Source organism: Oryza sativa, chromosome 1, assembly GCF_034140825.1.
Source record: "Oryza sativa Japonica Group chromosome 1, ASM3414082v1".
Taxonomy (NCBI): Eukaryota; Viridiplantae; Streptophyta; class Magnoliopsida; order Poales; family Poaceae; genus Oryza; species Oryza sativa.
Genome location: NC_089035.1, coordinates 43055118 through 43077156, shown reverse-complemented (window position 1 = coordinate 43077156; position 22039 = coordinate 43055118). Strand labels below are relative to the sequence as shown.

General features: G+C 45.4%; 5 protein-coding genes and 1 long non-coding RNA gene across 7 annotated transcripts; 3 read left to right on the top strand and 3 right to left on the bottom strand.

Moving 5' to 3' along the window:
• The first annotated feature begins 124 nt into the window (after positions 1–124).
• LOC4324552 (putative box C/D snoRNA protein SPCC613.07) lies at positions 125–3317 on the top strand. The gene is made up of 5 exons (NM_001406116.1): positions 125–562; positions 675–888; positions 1340–1408; positions 1796–1928; positions 2019–3317. The coding sequence occupies exons 1-5, from the start codon at positions 307–309 to the stop codon at positions 3000–3002; spliced, it is 1656 nt and encodes a 551-aa protein (NP_001393045.1). The 5' UTR covers positions 125–306; the 3' UTR covers positions 3003–3317.
• Positions 3318–3612: 295 nt separating this feature from the next.
• On the top strand, positions 3613–5596 carry LOC4324551 (ubiquitin-fold modifier 1-like). Its single transcript, NM_001406162.1, has 4 exons — positions 3613–3848; positions 3974–4071; positions 4839–4871; positions 5361–5596. Exons 1-4 carry the CDS (start codon positions 3751–3753, stop codon positions 5438–5440), a joined length of 309 nt encoding a protein of 102 aa, NP_001393091.1. The 5' UTR covers positions 3613–3750; the 3' UTR covers positions 5441–5596.
• Positions 5597–5942: 346 nt separating this feature from the next.
• LOC4324550 (V-type proton ATPase 16 kDa proteolipid subunit) lies at positions 5943–7308 on the bottom strand. The gene is made up of 2 exons (XM_026022494.2): positions 7095–7308; positions 5943–6668 (listed from the first exon to the last, which is right to left on the bottom strand). Exons 1-2 carry the CDS (start codon positions 7171–7173, stop codon positions 6250–6252), a joined length of 498 nt encoding a protein of 165 aa, XP_025878279.1. The 5' UTR covers positions 7174–7308; the 3' UTR covers positions 5943–6249.
• A 1115-nt stretch (positions 7309–8423) lies between these two features.
• On the top strand, positions 8424–11524 carry LOC4324549 (uncharacterized). The gene is made up of 7 exons (XM_015766888.3): positions 8424–8652; positions 9203–9302; positions 9383–9503; positions 9880–10001; positions 10095–10216; positions 10506–10665; positions 11201–11524. Exons 1-7 carry the CDS (start codon positions 8514–8516, stop codon positions 11319–11321), a joined length of 885 nt encoding a protein of 294 aa, XP_015622374.2. The 5' UTR covers positions 8424–8513; the 3' UTR covers positions 11322–11524.
• A 241-nt stretch (positions 11525–11765) lies between these two features.
• On the bottom strand, positions 11766–13344 carry LOC4324548 (uncharacterized). The gene is made up of 3 exons (XM_015766890.3): positions 12883–13344; positions 12624–12803; positions 11766–12536 (listed from the first exon to the last, which is right to left on the bottom strand). The coding sequence occupies exons 1-3, from the start codon at positions 13048–13050 to the stop codon at positions 11907–11909; spliced, it is 978 nt and encodes a 325-aa protein (XP_015622376.1). The 5' UTR covers positions 13051–13344; the 3' UTR covers positions 11766–11906.
• A 3830-nt stretch (positions 13345–17174) lies between these two features.
• On the bottom strand, positions 17175–21138 carry LOC9269867 (uncharacterized). 2 transcript variants are annotated; one of them, XR_010738825.1, is made up of 3 exons: positions 20485–21138; positions 17691–20305; positions 17175–17408 (listed from the first exon to the last, which is right to left on the bottom strand). It is a non-coding gene; the product is annotated as an uncharacterized lncRNA (long non-coding RNA). The 2 variants fall into 2 exon arrangements; XR_010738826.1 differs by having other exon boundaries at positions 17175–17485; positions 20485–21100.
• Between the last annotated feature and the right edge of the window lie 901 nt (positions 21139–22039).

Below are 22039 nucleotides of genomic sequence, written 5' to 3'. Positions count from 1 at the left end.
TATTCATGTGGTCTTAAACGACTGAACAAGTGAATGAAATATTAGAAAATTGAATTTAAAAGTTTTTGCGAAAATCCGATGTGACGCGAGATTTCAGATCAAATTGGCAAGTAAAAAAAAATCCACGAAATACTCCCCTCTTCTTTCCCCGCCGCGTCGCGCCGTTCGCCGCACTCCGCCACCCGCTCGCCTTAATAAGGCAACGGTCGCCGGCGCCGCCCGCAGCAAAACCCCTCATATTAATCCATCCATAAACCCTAGAAATCGCGGCGCCGCAAACCCCCTCTCGACTTGAGCGAGCGAGAGATGGAGGAGGATCAAGGAGGGAAGCCACCCGCTCCGGATGCCGGCGGCGGCGGCGGGGGAGGGGAGAGCAAGAAGGGGAGCCCGTGCGAGGAGTGCGGCGAGCAGCCATGGAAGTACCGGTGCCCGGGCTGCTCCCGCCTCACCTGCAGCCTCCCCTGCGTCCAATCCCACAAGCGCCGCACCGCCTGCACCGGCAAGCGCCCCCGCACCGACCCCGTCCCGCTCGCCAACTTCGACGACCACCAGCTCCTCTCCGGTAGTAACTCTTACTTGTTCAATCCCCTTCTCTCCTCTTTTTGATGGATTTTCGCTCAACGATTGGCCAAGACCAACAATGTAATGTTCGTTCGTTTTGTCTCGTGTTTAAGATTACAGCTTTCTGGAGGAGACGAAGCAGGTGGCGGAGTCCGCGCATCGCCTCATCGGCGCCTTCGGCCGCAACTACGGTGGATTCGGCGGTGCGCAGCTTCCGAAGTGGCTCTTTTACCTCCGCAAGGCGGCGCAGCGGCGTGGTATCTGGCTCCAGTTCCTTCCCAGGGGCATGGCCAGGAGGGAGCAGAACCGTTCAAGGCACAACCACAGGTATCATTTCTTACTATTTCCTTATTTCATACTGACATATGATGCCATCAGATGGATTTTTGCAAATGCTCTTAAATTTATATATAAGTAACACTGGAGGCGTTTGAATTTTTTTATTGAAAGAAAAATGATTTGTGCTGGACAAATGTATTTGGTCTCCTCGTTCACATCAGTACAATGATTTGTGCTTGTACTCTGTTAACGAAATGTATATTTGCTAAGATGAAACCATCCTGAACGCTTTTGGCCAAATGGATTCATTAGTTAATGCTGTATTGGGTCGGGATCTTTATCTGTTGCAAGGAATTTTTCAATACGTTTCACCTTTCTGAGCCATTCTGTCCTAAATTAATCCCAGTGAACTGTGTTGGCAGTGTCAAGCTCCATATTTTCCTTTCCTACCTTGTACGTACCATATAATGCTGATTTGCATATGAATATCGTTTTGCAGAAAGGATTGCATATACTGGACGCTTGAATGGAAATTTAATTCAACAGATGTTGTCCTGACTGACCACAAGTAAGTTTGTGATTATCAATCAGTACAGATTACGGACCATTTACGCCTGTTTTTTCCTGTTCCAATAGTATGTGTTTGGAACTGATTCAAGATGACATTATGACACCACATGTACATTAACTGTTAGAATTTCTGAAATGGTTTCTGCATTTTTTTTCAACTTTTATTATAGTATATATACAACGTTATCACACTTCTTGTTAGCACATATTTTTTAATGTGCTTAATTGGTTCTACAAAGAACTGGAAGCAGAGTAGAAAGTTGTCAAAGTTATTACATTTTGCAAGAGTTACCTCTGTGACCTTCATGTAAATGAATCACGACACCAGAAGCTGTGTGCACCACACACACTCTTTTCTGTGCTGATTTTATGCCCTCTTTCGCAGCATAGATGAGCATACCAGCTTGCTATCATCATTGGAAAAACATCTGAGTCCTGGACCTTGGAAAAATCAGCTCACACCATATCGCAATACAGATTTGCGTGATCTCAAACTGTTCATTCAAAAGTCTGCCAAGGTATAGTACTGCAGCCAATTTACCTTGCATCCGTTGTAGTTATTGATATGTCCTCTGTTTCTTTAAAGAGCTTCTTATAACTTGCTGCAGGAATCAACTTCACCATATCGCCAACTCAACATAGAAGAACCATTGGGTCCACAACTGAGGAGCATTAAAATTGTCGAGTACCCAACTATTAATGTCTTTCTTCCATCAGACAGTTGTGATTTCGAAGTAGAAAAGTTTGTCAACAAGCTTCCTGCAAGTGAGAAGCCCCCTGGCAGCTCGACCGATAGCCCAGATCTAGAAGGCACTGAGTTTCATGAGGAAGAAATAGAAGAAGGAGAATTGGCACCAGAAACACAAGTTATAGACCTCAAGGAATGTGGAGCTTCACATGCCTCTAACCTAGCTTCAGCGAAGGATACAAGTGGATCTAAGGTAGACACCAAGAGAGATTCTTCTGTGCTGTCATATATACGCAGTCTTGGATTAGATGGTCAACAAAAAGCACTAACTGAACGAAGCAAGATGGCACCAAATACAACATCTGGGGCTTCCAAGACTAAAAATTGCATGAAAGTCTATCCGATGGACATGGAGGAAAGTGGGGATGCTGGGGTGATCTCGGAGAGGCAGGGCATAGAATGTAAGAACCAGGCAGCTTCGCATCCTGGTAATCTTACACCTGTGGAAGGTACAACCGTATCTAAGATAGATAGCAACACAGATTCTTTAGTGCCGTCTTCCATCAGTATTCTAGCATCTGATGGCTTCAGTTGTCCTCAGGTTGAACATAATCAACAAAGCAGGCTGACGCCAAATTCAACTCCTGAAGCTCTGAAAAGGAAGTCTTGCATGAAAGTTTACCCACTGGACACCGAGAAAAATCTGGGGTTATTTTCAGAGGTTCCCAACTTGGGCTTTGAGCAAGAAATCGGAAATGCTTATTCAGATTTGTTTGGGGACATAAATCCTGATGATTTCCTCAACTTTGATCTTGAAATGATGGATGAAGATGAATTGGCAGGGATAACGTCGCCACTTAAGCTGTGGGATGATTTGGAGGAAGGGGAGATTCCAACCGCTTGATCATTGTGACTGTGGGATGATCTTAAGCCAGTCTAGCAAATGAGCTTTGCAGGACAGGAGTTCTTTTTCTCTAGAGGCAATCAGATTCATCTGTTAGCCTTTTTCTTGATGTATTATTCGTCAGAAGTTTTGTCCAAGTTTCTTTGTTCTTTTGCGCCTTGCACTGCAGCATAGGGTGCCTGGTGTTCTTCAAGCCAAAGGTGCCTTTTTTGATAGCTGCAGTAATTTTGGGGGTGTAACCTTGTTGTTGCTATCTTTCGGAATGGAATCAATGAACAATGTTAATGGATGTGAAAACATGTCAGTTTGTTGCTGATGGGAGACGTGTTTTTGGAACCTGAATATCAGAGCCCAACCATCCTGACCCTGCATCCTGATTGTTCACAATTGTGCTAGTTCAAACAAGGCAAACAACTGCTGTGAAATCCTGATACACAGCCAAAAATATCTCATAGGAGTAGACATGCAGATAACCATACTACATGATCAAAAATTTTAGGAAAAAATATAAGTAATATAAAAATAATAATAAGAAGGGAAAAAAAAATCCAGACGGCACGGCACACAGTTGCTGGCTCGTAAAAAGCGGCCCGGAGAAAACACGCAACGCAAACTCGCGAATCCTCTTTTCCCAGAAGAAGAAAAAAGAAGGGCTGCGACTCATTCGAACCGCGCATCTCGTCTCGTCGAAGCGAGCGAAACCACACGCGGCGCGTCGATCCCAACACCACCAACGCAACCCCTACCCATGGCGGCGGCGGGCGGCGGCGGCGCGGGGGCGGCCGGAGGCGGGAAGGTGTCGTTCAAGATCATCCTCACCTCCGACCCCAAGCTCCCCTTCAAAGTGTGAGTAGCAGCACCCCCGCGATCTCAGATCAGATCTCTCTCTCGCTCTCGATTGATAGGGGTGTTTGCGGTGGCCGTCTCTGCTTGTTCTGATCTGCGGGGTTGGTTTGCCCTGTCTCCTGCAGGTTTAGCGTGCCCGAGGCGGCGCCGTTCACCGCGGTGCTCAAGTTCGCCGCCGAGGAGTTCAAGGTCCCGCCCCAGACCAGCGCCATCATCACCAACGGTGAGTCCGTGTTCGCGTGTTCCCCCTCCGTTCCGTGCTGCGGCCTCTGTCATGAGTTTTCTCTCGTTTCGCCGAACCATAATTTTTGTTTCCGCTACCGCGATTGGGAAGAGGATCTATGTCTCGATGTTATGTTCTGTTGCCTGGTGATTTGATGCGTCGCGCAATGATAATTCATAGCTTTTCTGGGCTGCTTCTCATGAATCGAGTCTGCTAAGTATATGGTCTAGTGATTGGAAGGGAAAATTGGTGTGGAATTCAGTTCGAAATTTAGGTTCGTTCAAACCTGCATTCAATATTCATTACTACATGATATTTGATTTAAACATACAGTATGCCATGTTGAACTTCAATGCCAAGGATTGCATCTCTAGTAAAAAGGTGTACTGATTTATTGGTGCTGTGTCAATCTGATTTGGGGGTTCCAAGAGTGACTTGATGATTTGTGTGGAAGGCTTGCACCATTAGTGATGTATGGACGGCTGCCAATGGCAATGTTGCAGCTTGTAATTTTCTCATTGCCCTAATAGATTTCTCTTGTTGGTTGCATTTACTTTGCAAGTTGTAATTTAGACGATACATTTATGCTGTGTTATACTACAGTGATTGATGGATTATCCTTGAACTTATTAGGCTAGCCATCCTCATAACATATTATTGACCTGAGTGATGGATGGCTGATCCTTAAGCCTTATGGTTTTCTCATAGTGAAGCAGTGATTCTGAATGCCATATATTGAAAATAATGTTGTGTCCCTTCTTTTGCAGATGGAGTTGGCATCAACCCACAGCAAAGTGCAGGTACAGTTTCCGGATTCTGTTTTCTACTACTATGTATAAGGCTATCAATTCTTTAAATTTGAAACATTATTTTGTTTTAGAGAACAACCTGCTTCGCTGTCCCAGGCTCCCAGCATAGTTTAGTAGACTGTAGAAGATTACATTGCTTATTGATGCACTTGAATTGTCCATTTGATTTGTGCTGACATTGTAGTAACTAGAATTTTACAGTTGTATCAGCGCAATTGTAAAAGAACTACTTGAGTTTGATATGGGCTGTGGCACAAAGCAAACACAATTGCAGATACTTTACCCAAACATGCATGTCCTTTTTGCTGGGTTATGGATGAGCCTAAAATGCAGTCGTGCAGTAATCTTATTTCTCAAATTAGGTTTCAGTAACATAAGAAAGATCTATCTTAAGCATATGCAGTACCATGAATTTTTTAAACTTAAGTTTTACACATTCTCTTTTCTACTCGCTGATGTGAGCTGCTTTCTTTCGTTCAGGCAATGTGTTTCTAAAGCATGGCTCAGAGTTGCGCCTCATTCCCCGCGATAGAGTTGGAGCATTGGCTGCGCCTTTCTAGATTCTATAGTTATAATTGAGAAACTTAACAGAATAAAGTCGATGTTGGGTGCTTGCTTGCTTGTATAATGTGACAAGTTGATGATAATTTATCGACAGTTTACCTGGTATTTTCAACATGTTTGCCGGCTGTTATATGGTTAATGGTTGCTTGAATAGTCGAATGTTTTACACCGAGTGGCACAAGCTTTGACAAATAGGAGTTGGGTTGCTGACATCCAAGGGGCTTTCGGTCCTGGTTCTTGTTGAATACCTGGATCCATTTAGGATTTAGTAGAAGAGGTGGTGTTGATTCAAGATGTCCAAGATCAGCATGTGTGGAAACTCGTTGCAAATGGTATTTACACTTCTCTTATAAGAAACTAATTCGAGAAAATTCATATTAACTCGCTTCTCTTTGTTTATCTGTTCTATCGTCGCTGCGTATAATCACAACACAAAAACTAGAATGTTTTGTAGAGTTGATTGGGATAATTAATCTAAGTAAATAAAATACTGTAGACTGCAGAGTACAATATGATCATGCATCCATGATATGAGCGTTGTACATTGCAATACAACTAATTAATGTATCTGTAGTTTCTGTACCGATAGTAAAAAAATTAATACTTCCTCTGTTTTAGGTTATACAACTTTCTAATATTGTCCATATTCATATAAATGTTAATAAATCTAGAGATATATATGTCTAAATTCATTAACATATACGTATATAAATATGAGTAATGCTAGAAAGTTTTATAATTTGAAACAGAGGTAGTAGCACTTATACTGTAAAAATAAATAAAATTAGAGATGCGATGTAATGGATTAGTGGGCGCGCGACTGGCCGGCGCGGGAGGAGAGGATGATGCCGACGATGAGGCCGTAGAGGCCAAGCGCCTCGGCGAAGATGAGGATGAGGATCATGCCGACGAACAGCTTGGGCTGCTGCGCGTTGGCCCTGACGCCGGCGTCGCCGACGACGCCGATGGCGAGGCCGGCGGCGAGGGCGCAGAGCCCCGTGGCGAGCCCCGCGGCGAGGTGGACGGAGCCGTCGAAGTGGTAGTACGGCATCGCCGTCGGGTTGATGCCGGTGGTGATGATGACAGCGATGATGAGGCCGTAGATCCCCAGCACTCCGGCCATCACCACCGGCACGATCGACTTCATCACCAGCTCCGGCCGCATCACCCCCATGTGCGCCACCCCGACGCCGCTCCGAGCCGTCCCGTACGCCGCCCCCATGCCTGCAAAATTATAACCAAATTTCATCCATCAATTCGTAATTCGTAATGCAGAAACTTGCAGATCGATCGTTTGATCGAGCTTTTTACGATCTTTTTTTCTCTAACGTGTAAAAAGATTGCACATCAATACATCAGAAAAAAAGTATTTGTTACACGACACAATCAGCCAGACCAACTTATGTCAAGAAAGAAAAAAACTAAAAGAAAATATTACTGTGACTCTTGGCATAAGAAAAACAAAAGAAAAGATTACTGTGACTCCTGCATAAGAAAAACAAAAGACGGCTCAACTCAACTCTAAATAGCGGAAAGGAACAGAGCAACTACACCCTCCTAAGAAAACTCTAAAATTAGCAATGCCAATTGCCAGCTACGATCGATTGATCGAGCTGGCTAGTGTTCGTATTTTTGTGGATGGATGCTTACATGAGAAGACGAGGGCGAGGGCGGCGCCGATGAAGCCCAAGAACGGGGCGAACTCGTCGCCGTTGAACGTGGAAGACATGTCTTCTCGCCGGAGATGATCGATGATACTAATAGCTAAGGTAGCTCTTCGCCGGCGATGGATCGATCGATGAGGGAGGGAGAGATATTTGCGTCAAGGAGGTGCATCTGCAGCGTCCATATGATCTTGGTTAAATATCAGAGTTCATTACGAATTATGATCGATCACGATGCCTCTGTGGGCTCTCACACCCGGATCGGCATTGAATCCAATATATCCAGTGACAATGTATGAATTGCATTTGGAGTTTTGTTGATTTACGACTCTCGTTATTAGGCACTACTAGTTTTGAGTACTACCGTCATCAGGATTTATGATTAGTTTCGGAGACGTCCCCGTTGGACAGAAGGACCCGTTTTGTTCTAAGTTGAAACTTTTACAGATACTGCTAATACTAATAAGCATCATATCTTCTGTAGAGGGAAATTAAAACTAGACCAAAATTCCAGAAGTATATAACATTCCAGTGAGAAATAATATTGAGCGTCAGCACAACAGAATATTCCAGAAGTATATAACATTCCAGTGAGAAATAGTATTGAGCGTCAGCACAACAGAATGCAGATACACCAGTGTCTGAAACCTTTTCTTTTGACGCAACAGTTTCTGAAACTGATGCGTCAGCTCCATCATATCACGAAGAGCCACAACAAAATGGCATAAATTAGTAGGCTACACATGTTCTTCCTTTGTTTATCTAGTTGCAGATTCGCAGTCTTCAGTACCCGTTTAACCGTTCACAAAGCTTCAGCCGCTGACTGTCTGACATGAGAGCTTAATTTATCTGAAACTGTCATGAACTGCAAATGCAATGAAACCTGCTCGCTGATCTCTCATGATTATCCCAATGCCATAATCTTCCAGGGTCACTAGCCCATGAAATGAACTCGAGCACTTGATCAGATAACGAAATCTGATCAACTCTGCTAATGAACGAAAAAGAAATCAATAAAATAAACCTGCTGGATCAACTGTGCAGAGCCATATACGTGTATGGCCACGTGCACCTCATGCAGGGACGACATGGACACGTCACCACTTGAGCTCGAGACGTAGCCATGGAGGAGGAGGAGGAGGAGGAGGATTGCTTCGTCTTCGTCTTCTCGCTTCGAACTCAAGGAGGAAGAAGAGTTTGCGATGAAGAGTCAAGGCGAGCAGGGTGAAGGCGTGAAGCGAACACCCAACTCGGAAAAAGTCAAAAACAAACAACCCCAATGACAAAGCGTACGCCGGGTTTACGCCTTCGCCCCGATTCCAATTCCAATTCCACCACCGATCCATCGCGACAGGGAGGAGGCGACGAGGAGAAGCGGCGGCGGCGGCGGCGGCAGCGGGCGGCGATGGATGTGAGCAGGAGGAAGAAGTGGGTGGCGTGGGTGGCGGCGGTCACCATCTTCGTCGTGCTCATGCTCGTCACCCCGGCCATCCCGCAGAACGAGGAGTACCACGACTTCGCCGACCAGCGCCGCCTCTTCCTCGGTATGCCACAAACCAACCCTCCCTCCCCGCCGCAAACCTAGGGCGGACCTTCCCTTGCGGCCGCCATAGCTCGCCGTCCGCGGTATTGAGCTCCCGTCTCTCCGAGCTATTGAGCTCTCGGGGTAGCCTCCACCCGGCGCCGGCAAGACGATCCGCGAGCAGGAGAGCAGCGATTGTGCCAGTGCTTGTCCCTGACGGCGCAATGGCCAACGTTGAGTGACGAGTTGACTCGAAATCGCGAATTCGAGGTCGCTTGCATCGCCTAAATCGATCCCCTTTGTATTCACTACAAAAATTGATTGCCCTTTGTTTGCGCTGGGTTCAGCAAGATTAGCTTGTTAGGAAGGATTTTGCAGGCTATACCAGTTTCCTGTTTATTTCACGAACCCAAAATAAACATGAATATAGTATAATTGAGGGGGAATTTGAGGCGCAAACGAATAGAGTTTAAATTTTGCTTATATGTTCAATAAGAGGGTTGCAATGCTTGTAATCACTACTTGATGCACTAAGTTTGCAAAATCATGTGGATTTTTTTTTTGTTTTGCAGGGATCCCCAATACGCTGAATGTGATTTCAAACATCCCCTTCTTTTTTGTGGGTGTCGTTGGGCTCGTCTTGTGCCATTACAAAAACTACTTCAGGCTAAAGTTAGACCATTACTGGTTCATCTTCTAATTCTAGTTAAGATTTTGATGCACTCTGTTGTTAACCTTCCCCTTCCTGGCAGCTCGCAAGGGGAGCTCTGGAGTTGGACACTGTTCTTTGCTGGTGTGACTGCTGTTGCTTTTGGTTCATCCTATTATCATCTCAAACCGAATGATGCCACACTAGTTTGGGACAGATTGCCGGTGAGTTGTTTCTAGACTTACATTGCCTTGCTCTAGGATTTGTACACACCCCATTATGTTGAAGCTGTCTCAGAATGTCAATGCATACATTTTTTTTGGTGGGATAGAATTCAACTCAGATCCTTGTGTAGTATAATCTGAATATGCTATGGCCCTGTTTAGATAGTGTTGTTCTGTTGGGTGTGATCTGCTTGAATCAAAACAGGGTAACTAATCCACTTGGATCTTTTGCCTGATACGCTCTAGTATATTTGGCTTGTTTTCTTCAGAATTGCCTGTCAGAGACATAAAGCATGTCATCAGTTCATAATTTTCACCCTTGCTTTTATCAATATTTAATATGTTAAAGGATGGCATATTTGCTTGTTCTATGTAGATGACAATTGCTTTCACATCTGTCATGGCCATTTTCATTATTGAGAGGGTTGATGATAGGGCAGGAACAAAGTCCCTAGCACCTCTTGTTATTGCTGGTGCACTAAGCATCATGTATTGGAGGCAAGCTTCTCCAATTGTTTAACCATCCTTCCTCAGAAATATTTTCTGTACTTCTTTCACACCTTCCATTTTGCTGCCTTAACTCTTATGTAGGTTCTTTGACGATCTTCGCCCATATGCAGTAATTCAGTTTGTTCCATGCATTGCAATACCTGTGATGGCTATTGTAATTCCACCAATGTATACACATTCGAGCTATTGGCTGTGGGCAGCAGGTTAGTGTTATTCTTGATCAATAGTATTTGATCTATGTACCTTCATTAGCATTTAGGTTGAAAAATGTGGTATTTGTGGTTCACCTATATATTATGAATCATTCAATTGATCATTTCTCTGCACCTAATAACTGTTGATGATACTTAAATGGTTTTCATTTTAATCTATTTCTACATATCATAAATTGATTCGCAGTGACCAAGTTAATTGATTGGTTTTCTGGAAATTCATACACAATCAGCACCTCACCATATTTTTCTGTTTTCTGATTTCTCAAAACAATTCCAGGATTTTACCTCCTTGCTAAGGTAGAAGAGGCCGCAGATAAACCTATATATAAATGGACCCATCAAATTGTTAGCGGTCATACTCTTAAGCATCTAGCTGCTGCAATGGTGCCTGTGTTCTTGGCACTCATGCTGGCCAAAAGGACTGTTGAACCAGAAAGGTATGCTTTATATACTGGCGTTTTAAGAACCACGTCTTTACTTCGATAAGTGCATCATTGGGTTCAACTCTTGAACTGTTCTTCTATTTAAGCTGTTGAATGGACCTTGGTCAGAATTCAGAAGATATACTTGCGTTGGCATTGTTACTTTGTCTTAAGGAATTATTCCATCATAAATTATTGAGCTATCTGTTCTATTAATTTTGCAAATGCAATCACTATTTGTTTTTGGGAAAAGAATGAAGTTTGTTTTCCTTCGGTTAGAATAAATTCATAAATGCCGTTGTAACTTTTGAATTAGTGTGTTGTTTGTTTCGCCAGTAATTCCATGGTGGTTCTCCCATAGTCCCATATCTTTGCTTCTTAGGATGAGCATATTTCAAATAATTTTATCCCCTCCATTGCAAACGATATCTGTTGTCTGTTGATTGATTTGTCAGCCTTTTTTTTAGCTCTGTTAATATCATGATTAAATTTATGAAGTCTTGCATAACTCTACCCCGTGTCTCATGATATTTTTTTTTCTGGAATGCAGGGTAAGTTTATTCCAGCGGTGGAAGGTCAAGTTGGTTGCAGTGAGAGAGACTCGATTCAACAAGGACAGGAATACAGTCGACTACAACTATATTGCAGTTTCCACTACACCTGAACCATAGATGTATTGTTATTATTTTTCATGACTTTAATTTCTGTACACATGTAAGAGAAATGGCACCGGCCAGCATAGAAACTAGATCGATCAGTGTACATTACAATACGAGACGCGTCATCGCTGCTAATCAGAACGTGATGGTGTCATGGTGATGTTGTATGATAACCCTTCATAAATAAATCTTGTGCATATTATTCTTGCTCAAAACGATATCCACGCGTAGTTTCGCCTCTAATGGTCTCATTCAATACATATCTTTGGCTGGCCAGGTGTTCTCGATCATACTCCCTCCGTACCGTAATAATATGAGAGATGTGACACATTTGTTACTACGAAACTACGAATCTGTACAGAAGCTTCAAAATTCCTTATATTATGGGCTTTATATTGCGTTATATTACGTAACGGAGGGATTTGTGCATTGCGAAAGTATCACACGAGACAAGTCTAAGGGCTTGTTAATCCGTATGATTAACCAGGCATCTCTTGGTAGGAGAAAAAAAAACAAATACAAAGTGTATTTTAGTCAGTATATTCTACTAGTAGTAGCATACGGGAACAGGAGACGTGTACAATACAAGGGGTATAGCTAGCTTGAGAGTGGCGCAGTGGCAGTGAACCAGGCGACGGCCGGGGCGACGAGGCGGGCGGCGCGCGGGAAGACGGCGTGGGCGGCGCCGGGGAGCATGGGGGAGGTGAGAACGCCGAGGAGGAACCAGTTGAGGCTGAGTAGAACGACGGCGTCGGAGGAGGAGGAGGCCGGCCTGCCGCTGCCACCCCGGAGCGCGGCGGCGGCCTCCTCGCGGAGGAGGAAGAAGCGCGCGACGCTGCACATGGACACGCCCACCGTGGCGAGCAGCCCCGCCAGCAGCGGCAGGCACGGCGCGTCCGCCGCCCACACCACCGCCCCCACCGCCGCCGCCATGCCCACGCTGACCAGGCTCCGCCGCCGCGCCACCGCCTTGCCCCGCCGCATCTGCACGGACATCTCGGAATCCTCCTCCGTCGCGACGCCGCCGCCGCCCTCCTCCTCCTGAGCGGCGGCGGCTTCCTCTGCTTCGTCTTCTCGGTCCTTCCTCTTCCTCGTGTTCGACGGGCGGCTCGTGGACGCCGGTAAGCTCTCGCCGCCGTGCACCGCCGTCGCCGGCGGCTTCTTGTCCCACATGGATTTCCCCCTGTGCTCGATGAGCCGCATGTTCTCCAGCTTGAGGGCCTTCAGCTATGGCGCCGCACAATGCTCATCAGTTCGCCGCCATTATGAACTCACTCTAAGCAGCTTAACACTAATACTATTAAAATTTATTACCTGGGTCTCGAGGAGAGTGATCCTGGCAAAGGCGTCGTCGTGCTCCTCCTCCATCTCGTCAAGAATCTCCTCCATGGCCCTGCTCTCCTTGAGCGCCATGCCCAGTTTCTCCTCCAGCTCCCTGTTCTCCCACACCAACCTCTCCATCTGCCTCTGCATCTCCCCCACCAGCCGATCCAGCTAAAACAAATCAAGAAAGGATTCAGGAACCACAAAAGCAGCAACTAAAAATCTCCAAGAAGACCAGTGCGAGTTTTGCCTTGCGCTCTCTGTCGACGGCGGCGAGGAGGCGGAGCGGGAAGGTGAGGAAGGCGACGGTGGAGAGCATGGCGTCGCAGCAGAGCAGCGCCGGGAGCTTGACGGCGGCGACGGCGAGGTGCCAGCAAGAACGCGCCAAGATGGCGATCAAGCAGCCAACCATCACCATCGGTTGATCTCTAGCCACCCTTATGTACGACTAGATCGACCAGGTTGGACTCATAGCTTAGCTGCTGCTGCTGCTGCTGCTGCGGCGGCGGCGGCGGCGGCGGCGGCGACGGCAGTGAGGTGGATGCAGCAGCTGGAAATGGAAATGGGCGTGATTGGAGAGAGGATATGTTCCAGATTGGGGAAGCTTAGTGACCGTACGGTTAGCGAGGTGGCGTGTTGATCAGGTGACACGTTGAGCCGCAGCGTAGAGGGCGTCTCAGGCCGCCGCGTCACCGTTTCCCGTCGACTCGTCAGTCGTTGTTGGTATTGCTATTGCTGCGATCCTATCCTCCTATCCATTGCGACCGATGATGCACTTTCTTTATGGCTTCTTCTCTATCCTGCCCTGCATCCGATGTGGACAAGATCCTCCTTTTTTTTCTTTCTTTCTTGCAAATCTGTCGACTCACAGTGACACGGCCCATTCTGTCTTCTCAACGTCTGAACCACCTCACAGTTGGTACAATGTACGATCTCCGTCCAAAGGTTTAGAACTGTTTAAATTTCAACTTTTTTTCTTTAAATTTTAAGAGCTCCTTTGAATCGTATGAATGAGAAAACAATGGAATAGAAAAAAAGATAGGAATAGAAAAAAGATAGGATTTTGATAGGAATGTAAGTGTAAAACAGAGATTGCAAAACACAGGAAAAACACATGAATGGCCGTTTGATTGGACCGCAGGAAAAACATAAAAATTAGAGGAGAGATAAAGATTCAAAGGAAAGTTTTCATGAGGTTGTACCTCATGTTAGAATTCCTCCAAAACTTGCATGGCATTAGGCATTCCATATGAATTTCATAGGATTCCATAAGATCAATTTCTTTGATTCAAAGGACTATATAGGAAAAATTCCTATAGGAATGAAATCCTCTAAAATTCCTATGAATTTCCTTTGAATCAAAGGGGTCTAAACTTTTTCGTTACATTGAACTTTCCTACATATCCCCTCCATCACATAAAAAACCTAATCCTACCAACGAACCTAGACACATTCATAGCCAGGATTGGCTTTTTTATGGGACATAGTAGTACACAAACTTCCAACTTTTCCATCAAATCGTTCCAATTTCTTTAAACTTTCAATTTTAGCGTGGAACTAAACACAACCTTACTATCTACTAATAGAGGATGTGATATTTTTTACTTGTCCAAAATCTACAGTACTAAAAAAATATTTCAGTATGTATTCTAGCAACATTTTAGATCGAAGTTGATAGTAATGCTAAGTGAAAACGGACGGGTACATCGGATTATGGCATTTTTATATCCTAACATATATTTTTTTTTAAATTTGAAGTTGGATACGGGTAATGTCGGATAATATATCACTCATCATGTATCCTGTCAAATTATTTCCTATGAATCAGATTCAGTAATGGATATCTATTTGCATCTCTAATTCATATATATTAAATATAAGAGGCAATTAAAGTGTTAAAGAGATACATCGAGAAAAAAATTATACAATATTACATATGAACTCGTAAAATAGTGATTAACTAATCTTTTATCATATTTATAGGTGAATTTTTAATAGATTTTATATGTTTTATATTATGGGACATATGGACGGATATAAGTCTTTCTGTATCTTAACATATATTTTTTTTTACGGATTCGAATTCGAACTAGATAGTATCATGTATCAATATTTTTCTCTTTCATATTCTTCATACGAGCCTCGGGTTGTACGGACAGGTGGCTGGGGATTCGTCCTGCGAAATCATGAAGGAGAGGGGCTGTTAGCAGGAGCAGGGAGTTTATGTTCAGTTCATGATGCTCTTTGCGCTGAAGCGAAAGCTTGCCTGTTCGCTCTGAAAGCAGTAGCTGAGTTTGGGGTGCCTAAGGTGGAAGTGGAGACTGATTCAAAAATTCTGGTGAGTGCTGTCCAGTCGAACTCTCACGATCAAGCGACGGGAGGTATTTTGTTCAAGGAGATAAAGGAGGTAGTGTTAACGACCAAATTTGGTAATATGAGTATCGGGGATAAAGATTAGATCGAAGCGGAATCGAAGATGAAGATCGTTTCGGAAACAGAGTAAGAATCGGCTGGAGTCCAAATCGGCTATGACCAGGGTTGGTTGAGTTCAAGTCAGACTGGATAAGCCGATACAGCCGATTCCGACAATACAACTCGGTGTACATCATCGGGTTGAGTTAATGTGCTTCACGTGAATTGCCACACGCGGATTGAATCCTAAGAAGGCAATTGTATCTATTAATTAGGATATTTTATGTAATTTCCTTAGAGATATATTTGGGCAAAAGTCTGCCGCAAAGACTTATGGTATCTTAGAGTTTGTTAGAGATAAGAGTCGTGTCCGAGATGGACATATCTTGTAATTCTCGGGTATAAATAGACTTGAGCCTCATGTAATCAAACTAACACACGTTCAATACAATCTCGGCGCATCGCCACCCTTTTTGCTTTTGTTTTATTTCGACGAGTTCTTGCTTTCGGGTTGAGCTGCATCGGTTTCGATCTTCAACAAGAGATAAAACTTGTTATGGCGGCTTGCGTTATCGGGATTAGTGCTTCCATCTTTATGATACTCTAATCTCGTTTATGTAATTCGTCAAGTTATCATATATCTTACATAATCTTCGGCAATATCGTTATCTAACCTACAGTCGGCTAACATCTGCCAATAGAGGACAGCCGATTAGGTTAAATACCGATGTTGGCTTAGATTATATAAGGTATCTACCATTCTATGACACTTTCAATGGTTTGATTGTCTAGATATTGTCCTTCTTTTCATACTTATAGCTGTATCAGTTGAGTTTGATCTTATGAGTCGTAATTAGAATCTCAATCTCTAGCCTGCTTCTTGGTTGTCGATTAGGGTAGTATCGGGGTTTCAGCCGATCTTACCTGATTTAACCATATTTTCTTCATATGCTTTATTGACATGTTAAATCTGTCATTTATGTTAAGATCTTGTTGCATTTAAATATATTAGGCTTTTGTTTGGTATATTTTACTAGCTTTAATATATTAACATAGAGTGGTATCGGAGTATTAGCCGATATATGCTAGATCTATCTGATCGGCTATGCTATGAACATATATAATCTTCTCGTTAGTATATATTTCGATCTAAGTGATTTATACTGTCTCGGCATGGCGACCGATCTATCCCAATCACTTGATTCAAGTATATATCGATATAAAGATTGTATATCGTTAATATCTACAGCCGATCGAGTAGATTTGGTTCTTTCTTACTTATTAATGGCTGCCGATCGATGCATATATAACATCGGCTCAAAGATAAATGATATGTCATCGGCACCTAGCCGGTCGGTTATCGTTTATGGGTTTAACCGCGGTTTCTTTGTCTTTCTTTTTTGTTGATTGCAAGATCAAATCAACTGGCACGCTCATACACCCAAAGGCAAGTTTTGGACCTGCACTGGAGTTAAGCAGATTTTGTTAAAGTTGTTCTCTCTTATGTTCCTCGGAGATGTAATCGTTGTGCCCATGATCTTGCCCAGTAGGGTGAGTAGGGACCCGGGTCAGTCTGATGTTTGGATCGACCCCCTCCCAGTTTTTGTAAACCACCTGGTGACTCGTGACATTGCTGAGCCAAACGTCTAAATAAAAAGGTGGTGTTTGATGATAAAAAAAAAATGGAAAGAACCCATGAGACAAAGAAAACCTTTTCCACTTGTTTCAGTCTGTCTATGCCCAAGAAATGTGTGAACTTTCAGAATCCAGGATCGCTAGTTTCAAGCACTGGACGAGTTTGAATTTTGAACAAGCTCCAATCAGTCTCACATTTCAAAAATTAGTTTCAGGTAAACGCAAATTGAAGTAGTAGTAACAGTTTGGGCGCGCATGTCGGCGAGCCCGATCAGATCCGAATTAAAGGCAGGCTTGCAGCTGTGGATTTCCCTCCCCCCCTCTTCTTCCTCACTCATCAATTCATCATCAGTCTAGGGTTCGATCGAGTTCGACTCCGCTCGCCGGCAAACCTGAGATAATCCGAGGTGAGCCCCCGATCTGCAGACGACCTCCTTTCCTTTCCTTTCCTTCATGTCTAATTTGGACAAACGGGGTCAATTTTGCAACTGATAGTATCACTAACCGAACTTTTTTGTTTGTTTGTTTCGAGTGAAATCGAACATAACTTTACCACAGATTTACATTGCATCGTTTTTACAAGTACACAGCAATACATCATACAGGTAAACATCTCCCCAGAAGAACCTGAAACTAATCTGAATTATTAGGGCTTGACTTGATGGAAGAGATGTTGCAGAACAAGGTCTGACATGGTCGATGATGATGGAAATGCAGAAGGCGTGTGGACTGGACAGAAGAAGCACAAGATGATTAGATGAACAAAGAGGATGGCTCTACCTGCACCTCCTCATCGTTTTCTGACACTGAAGTTGATTTAGATTTATTAGTTTATCTGCTGTTGGAAATATGGATGTTATTCGACATATTTTAATCCAGAAGAATATTATACTAAACATGACATTTGCATAGTTGGAGGATCTAATACTAGTGATAAACATGAACATGCTAATAGCTAGAAAAGCATCATCAAAAACCATGTATAACACAAATATGAAGAACATCACATACCCGGAGAACGCTCTGGTACTGAATGAGGCTTTGTCGGTGTTGTTGCCTCCGTTGGTGTTGTCGTTCTCATCTCCTCTAGTCCATCCTCCGTTGATGCCTCCTCCGGTCGACATGCTGGAAATTGATGTAGAGGAAGAAGATGTCGCAGTGCAGAGCATTGTCGAAGAGGATGCAGTGGCGAGTGGCGTTGCAGGAAGTAGTTGTTGCAGCCAAGAGAAAGCGCGCAAAAGCACTACCCAAAAACTTGATCACCCCCCTACCCGTACAGGTACACAAGCGAGTGGAGTTTCAGAGGCTTGCTCATCCTGAGCACCCGTGTGCGCAGGTGATCAGAACAGGGGAAGCAGAAGCTAGCGCAGGAACAAAACAAAAAGGGAGGCCTTCTCGCCCCGAGCACCCGTACGCACAGATGATCAGAACCAGAGAGGCAGAAGCTAGCACAGGAACATAACGGAGAGGAACCAACGAGAGGAGGTACAGAGCAGAGCTTCAGATGTATGTTTCTGTCTTGTCCTGTAGGTGGGATTTTATGGCGCGCGAGGGAGTAACGTTTAGGAGCAATCAAATCGAAATCAATTTTGTAGTTAACGGATACAAGAGGGAGAGGGGCGACAAAAGCGGATGCAGAGGTGAGGAGGGTGAGGGCATGTTTAGCAGTCCACTCTGGGATCTTTTCTGGCTGGTCCTCAGGAATAACTAGGGCGGGGTCCGAGTTCTCTATCTGGAGATAGAACCATCTCGTCCGCCACTTGCTGCGAGAAGAGGGGCACTGGAAGGGGATGTAACGCGACTTCAGGCCATCCCGAAGTCGGAACCCGACGTATCCAGATACCCTGTTGGATTCCATCCAACGCAGCTCGTAATAAAAACGGAAGAGGTCAAGGAAGGGCACTACCCCAAATGTAGGCCTTGCAAAGACGAGGGAAGATGCCCAGAAAAGCGATGGAGTTGGGTTTCAAGTGAAGCAAAGAAAGGCCGTAGAAATTCAAGACAAGAAGAAGAAACTCGGAAGGCGGAGGAAGTAAACCGCAAGAAACATAATCTTCGACTACAACCATGCGGCCCAAGATGGGTTCAGGTTTTGTATCTCCAGCCTCCCTCTGCATGGTCCCGTGGCCGGGGAGGGCACCGTCGTCCTGCAGCTTCTTCATGGACACGGTGTTCGAGGAAGACTTCTCAAGGTCCATTGCCGCCGGAGGATCGCCGGAGAACAGGATGAAGGAAGTGAGCTAGGGTTTTCTTTGCGAGGAGCGGAGAAGACGAAGAGCGCTAGAAGGCAGGAGAGTTTTCTGGCAAACGGACTTCAAATGGATCCCCAAAATCCCTTTAAATAAACGCACTTCCAATGGTGCGTATTCCAAGGAAAGGAGAGAGATTGCCGCCAGAAAATTTTGGGTCCGTTGCATGTGGTAGTTTTTCAGACTTCAATTTAAATTCACTCATGACCGTTGAACTTCACGCGGTGTTGTCGATGGCTCTTTGTCTCTACGGTTTTCACACCGAGATCGACCGGATGAGAGCGATAACAATTCCGACATCAGAAGTCGCGATCGATAGCATGAGCTCATTTAAGCAGAAGTCGGGGGCTACTGTCAGGGTTACGGATAAGGTATACCCTCTATCCTTGGATGTACGTTGTATACTGATACGGTATACCCGCGCGTATACGGATAGTTTCCGTATACATTAAGGAAATCTATCACGTGATAGATATGATATCTACGGATGGAAGGAGTTCTACTCGGACAAGACTGGGTCTTTACCATATCGTGAGGGGTCCGATATCTCCGAGTTCTACTTGGAGATCAACGGACCCGCGGTATATAAGGGACCCTCTGGGCAAGACCTAAGGCACCAAATATCATCGCCAACACACCCACCATAGCCTACAGAGCCGGAGCATGCAGGAGCCAAGTCGCCGGGAGATCTAGTCGGACCAACTCGACTACGGTCTCGTCGGTATCATTGAGTTCTGTTATTCCCTTTGTAATATGTGGTTTCCATCATATAATCCCATACCAACTGGATTAGGGCTATTACCTACCAAGGGGCCTGAACCAGTATAATCCTTGTATTTTGTTTGCTTGATGTCGTCCTACGTAGATCCTCGTACCAACGGACCCCAATACTCCGGTCTACGGGTATCCCCCGTCGACAGCGACGTGTGTAGGCGGGATCGGCGGCGAGGCATGCACAAGCGGGGGAGACAACGGTTGGAGTGCGCACGATGTCGGCGACGACGTTGGCTAGGAACTGGGGTGGGCGGCGGCGGAGAAACCAGCGGCGCGCGGTGACGAAGTGCCGATGCAGTTGTTGGGAGCTTGGGAGAGTCGGGGAGAAGATGCGGTTTGGGGGAGGAGTAGGGCAGAGGGGAGCAAGGCGGGGCATGGGGAGGGCGGCTCAGCGGTGAGGTGAGGCGGGCGGCACGGCGGCGTGGGGAGGGCTATGGAGATGGCGGCGCCGGTGAGGTGAGGCGAGCGGTGTGGCTTAGGTCCGTCGGAATATTGACCCTAGCAATTAGAATATTGACCTTAGCAATTAGAATATTGCACACACCGCCATAGAACGCCATTGCCTGGAGGCTGGAGCTCCTTTTTCAATTATCCCTATTGAGCCTTCAGACAGAAAAACATATATAATCGGATGAAGCACCAAACCAATAACAGAAAAAGAGATGATATCACCAATAGAAAGAACAAAATATGATGTTCCATTCAATATAACATAATTTAGCCAGGTAAAACAATGATCCAAAGATATGAGCAAGGGGTTCAGGGGAGCCATCAACAATTACCTGTAGCATACGACTGAGAAGGTAGTCCTGCGAGCGTGATGGACAGAGAAGGCTGAATGCCATGGCTAGCAAACGTCCCCAAATCAAGAGCAAACACATAAACAGAATTAACTCCAATTCCATGGAAATGCAACACCATGATTTTATCTTACGCCGACGCCAGGTCGGGTGGTCGTGCCAGCCCTCCTTCCGCGACGAGTGGATCTGGTCCGGGTTCGGCCACGTCCGGTGAGGTGCCGCAACGGTGAAGGGGAGGGCAGAGACCGGTGAGGCGCATAGGCGATGGAAGGAGGCGCGGGAGACGGTCGGCGAGGAGAAGCGATTCCCTCCCTGCTTGCCCGTGGCTGGTTCTTCTACGTGTAGAACACCGCGCTCGCGGCTGAGCGCCGCCGCAGCCGCCTCCCCCGCCACTCATCTCGCCGCGGCCACTGCCGGTGGCGCTTCCCTCCTACGCGACTCGCCGGGCGGGGCCGAGCGGGAGGCGGCGCTGGCGGTGCCGGTGGGGAGGGGCATCAGGAGGGTGGGGCGCGTTGGGAGGGAGGGGCGCCGTGTGGGGAGGGGCGTCGGGAGGTGGGGCGCTGACGGGGAGGGGCGTTGGGAGGGTGGGTGGCCGCCCGGTGGCGGTTTGGAGCAAGAGGGAAGGGGCAGCGCAGGATTTGACGACGTGGGCGGGGAAGAGACGTGGGAGCGTTAATCTAATGCTAATCCGAGTGCTAATCCCTGTGTTAATCCAACTCGCGATGTGGATCGTTGGATGAGAGGATCTGACGATTAGAAATAGGTGGGTGTACTGAAGAGGAAACTGGTGCTTTTTATATCCCATCTTCTAGAAAGTCAAGACGATTAGTTCTGCTTAGAAGAAGCCACATCATCGATTTCTTTTCTCACCATAGGATTGATTATTGATGGCACAGATTGCCATCTCATCACCTTGCCCCTATCCATTTCCTCTCCTTTCCGTTTCTGCTTGAGAAATTAGAGCGAAAACTAACACAATTAATTAGACCACGAGGAGCTTTAACGAGTCTCTTAGCATCCAAACATCCCTTCAGCATTTATAACAGACCACAAATACCTTCCACCATCCTCTGAACTCATAATTACATAGTATCCGTTACCTCTATGGTCTGGAACTATCTGTTCATACTTTTATATATGAAGTCGTCAATGCTCCTTCACTAATCAAGTAATCACTGCAGTTGGTAGCAAGATTATGTTATGTATGGTACTTAAAAAGGAGTTTAGAACAAGCACAACACTTAACCAAGTAAATACTCCGTATGCAACATTTTTTAGGATTAAATAACTAAATGACTATTTCTTTTGGAGAGTAAGGAAGACGCTGCAATTCAGTTTCTAATGTTGCATGGCCTATTTTATTTTTTTTGACTAGAGTAAAATACACGGCCGGTCCTTAAAGTTGGAGCGAGGTGTCACTTAGGTCCATGATCTTGAAAAATCGACATTACGATCCCCGATCTTGTTTAAGTGACTCATTGAGGTCCAAAGGACCTCTGTCCGAATTGACTGGCTTACGTGGCGGTCCAGCGTGGCA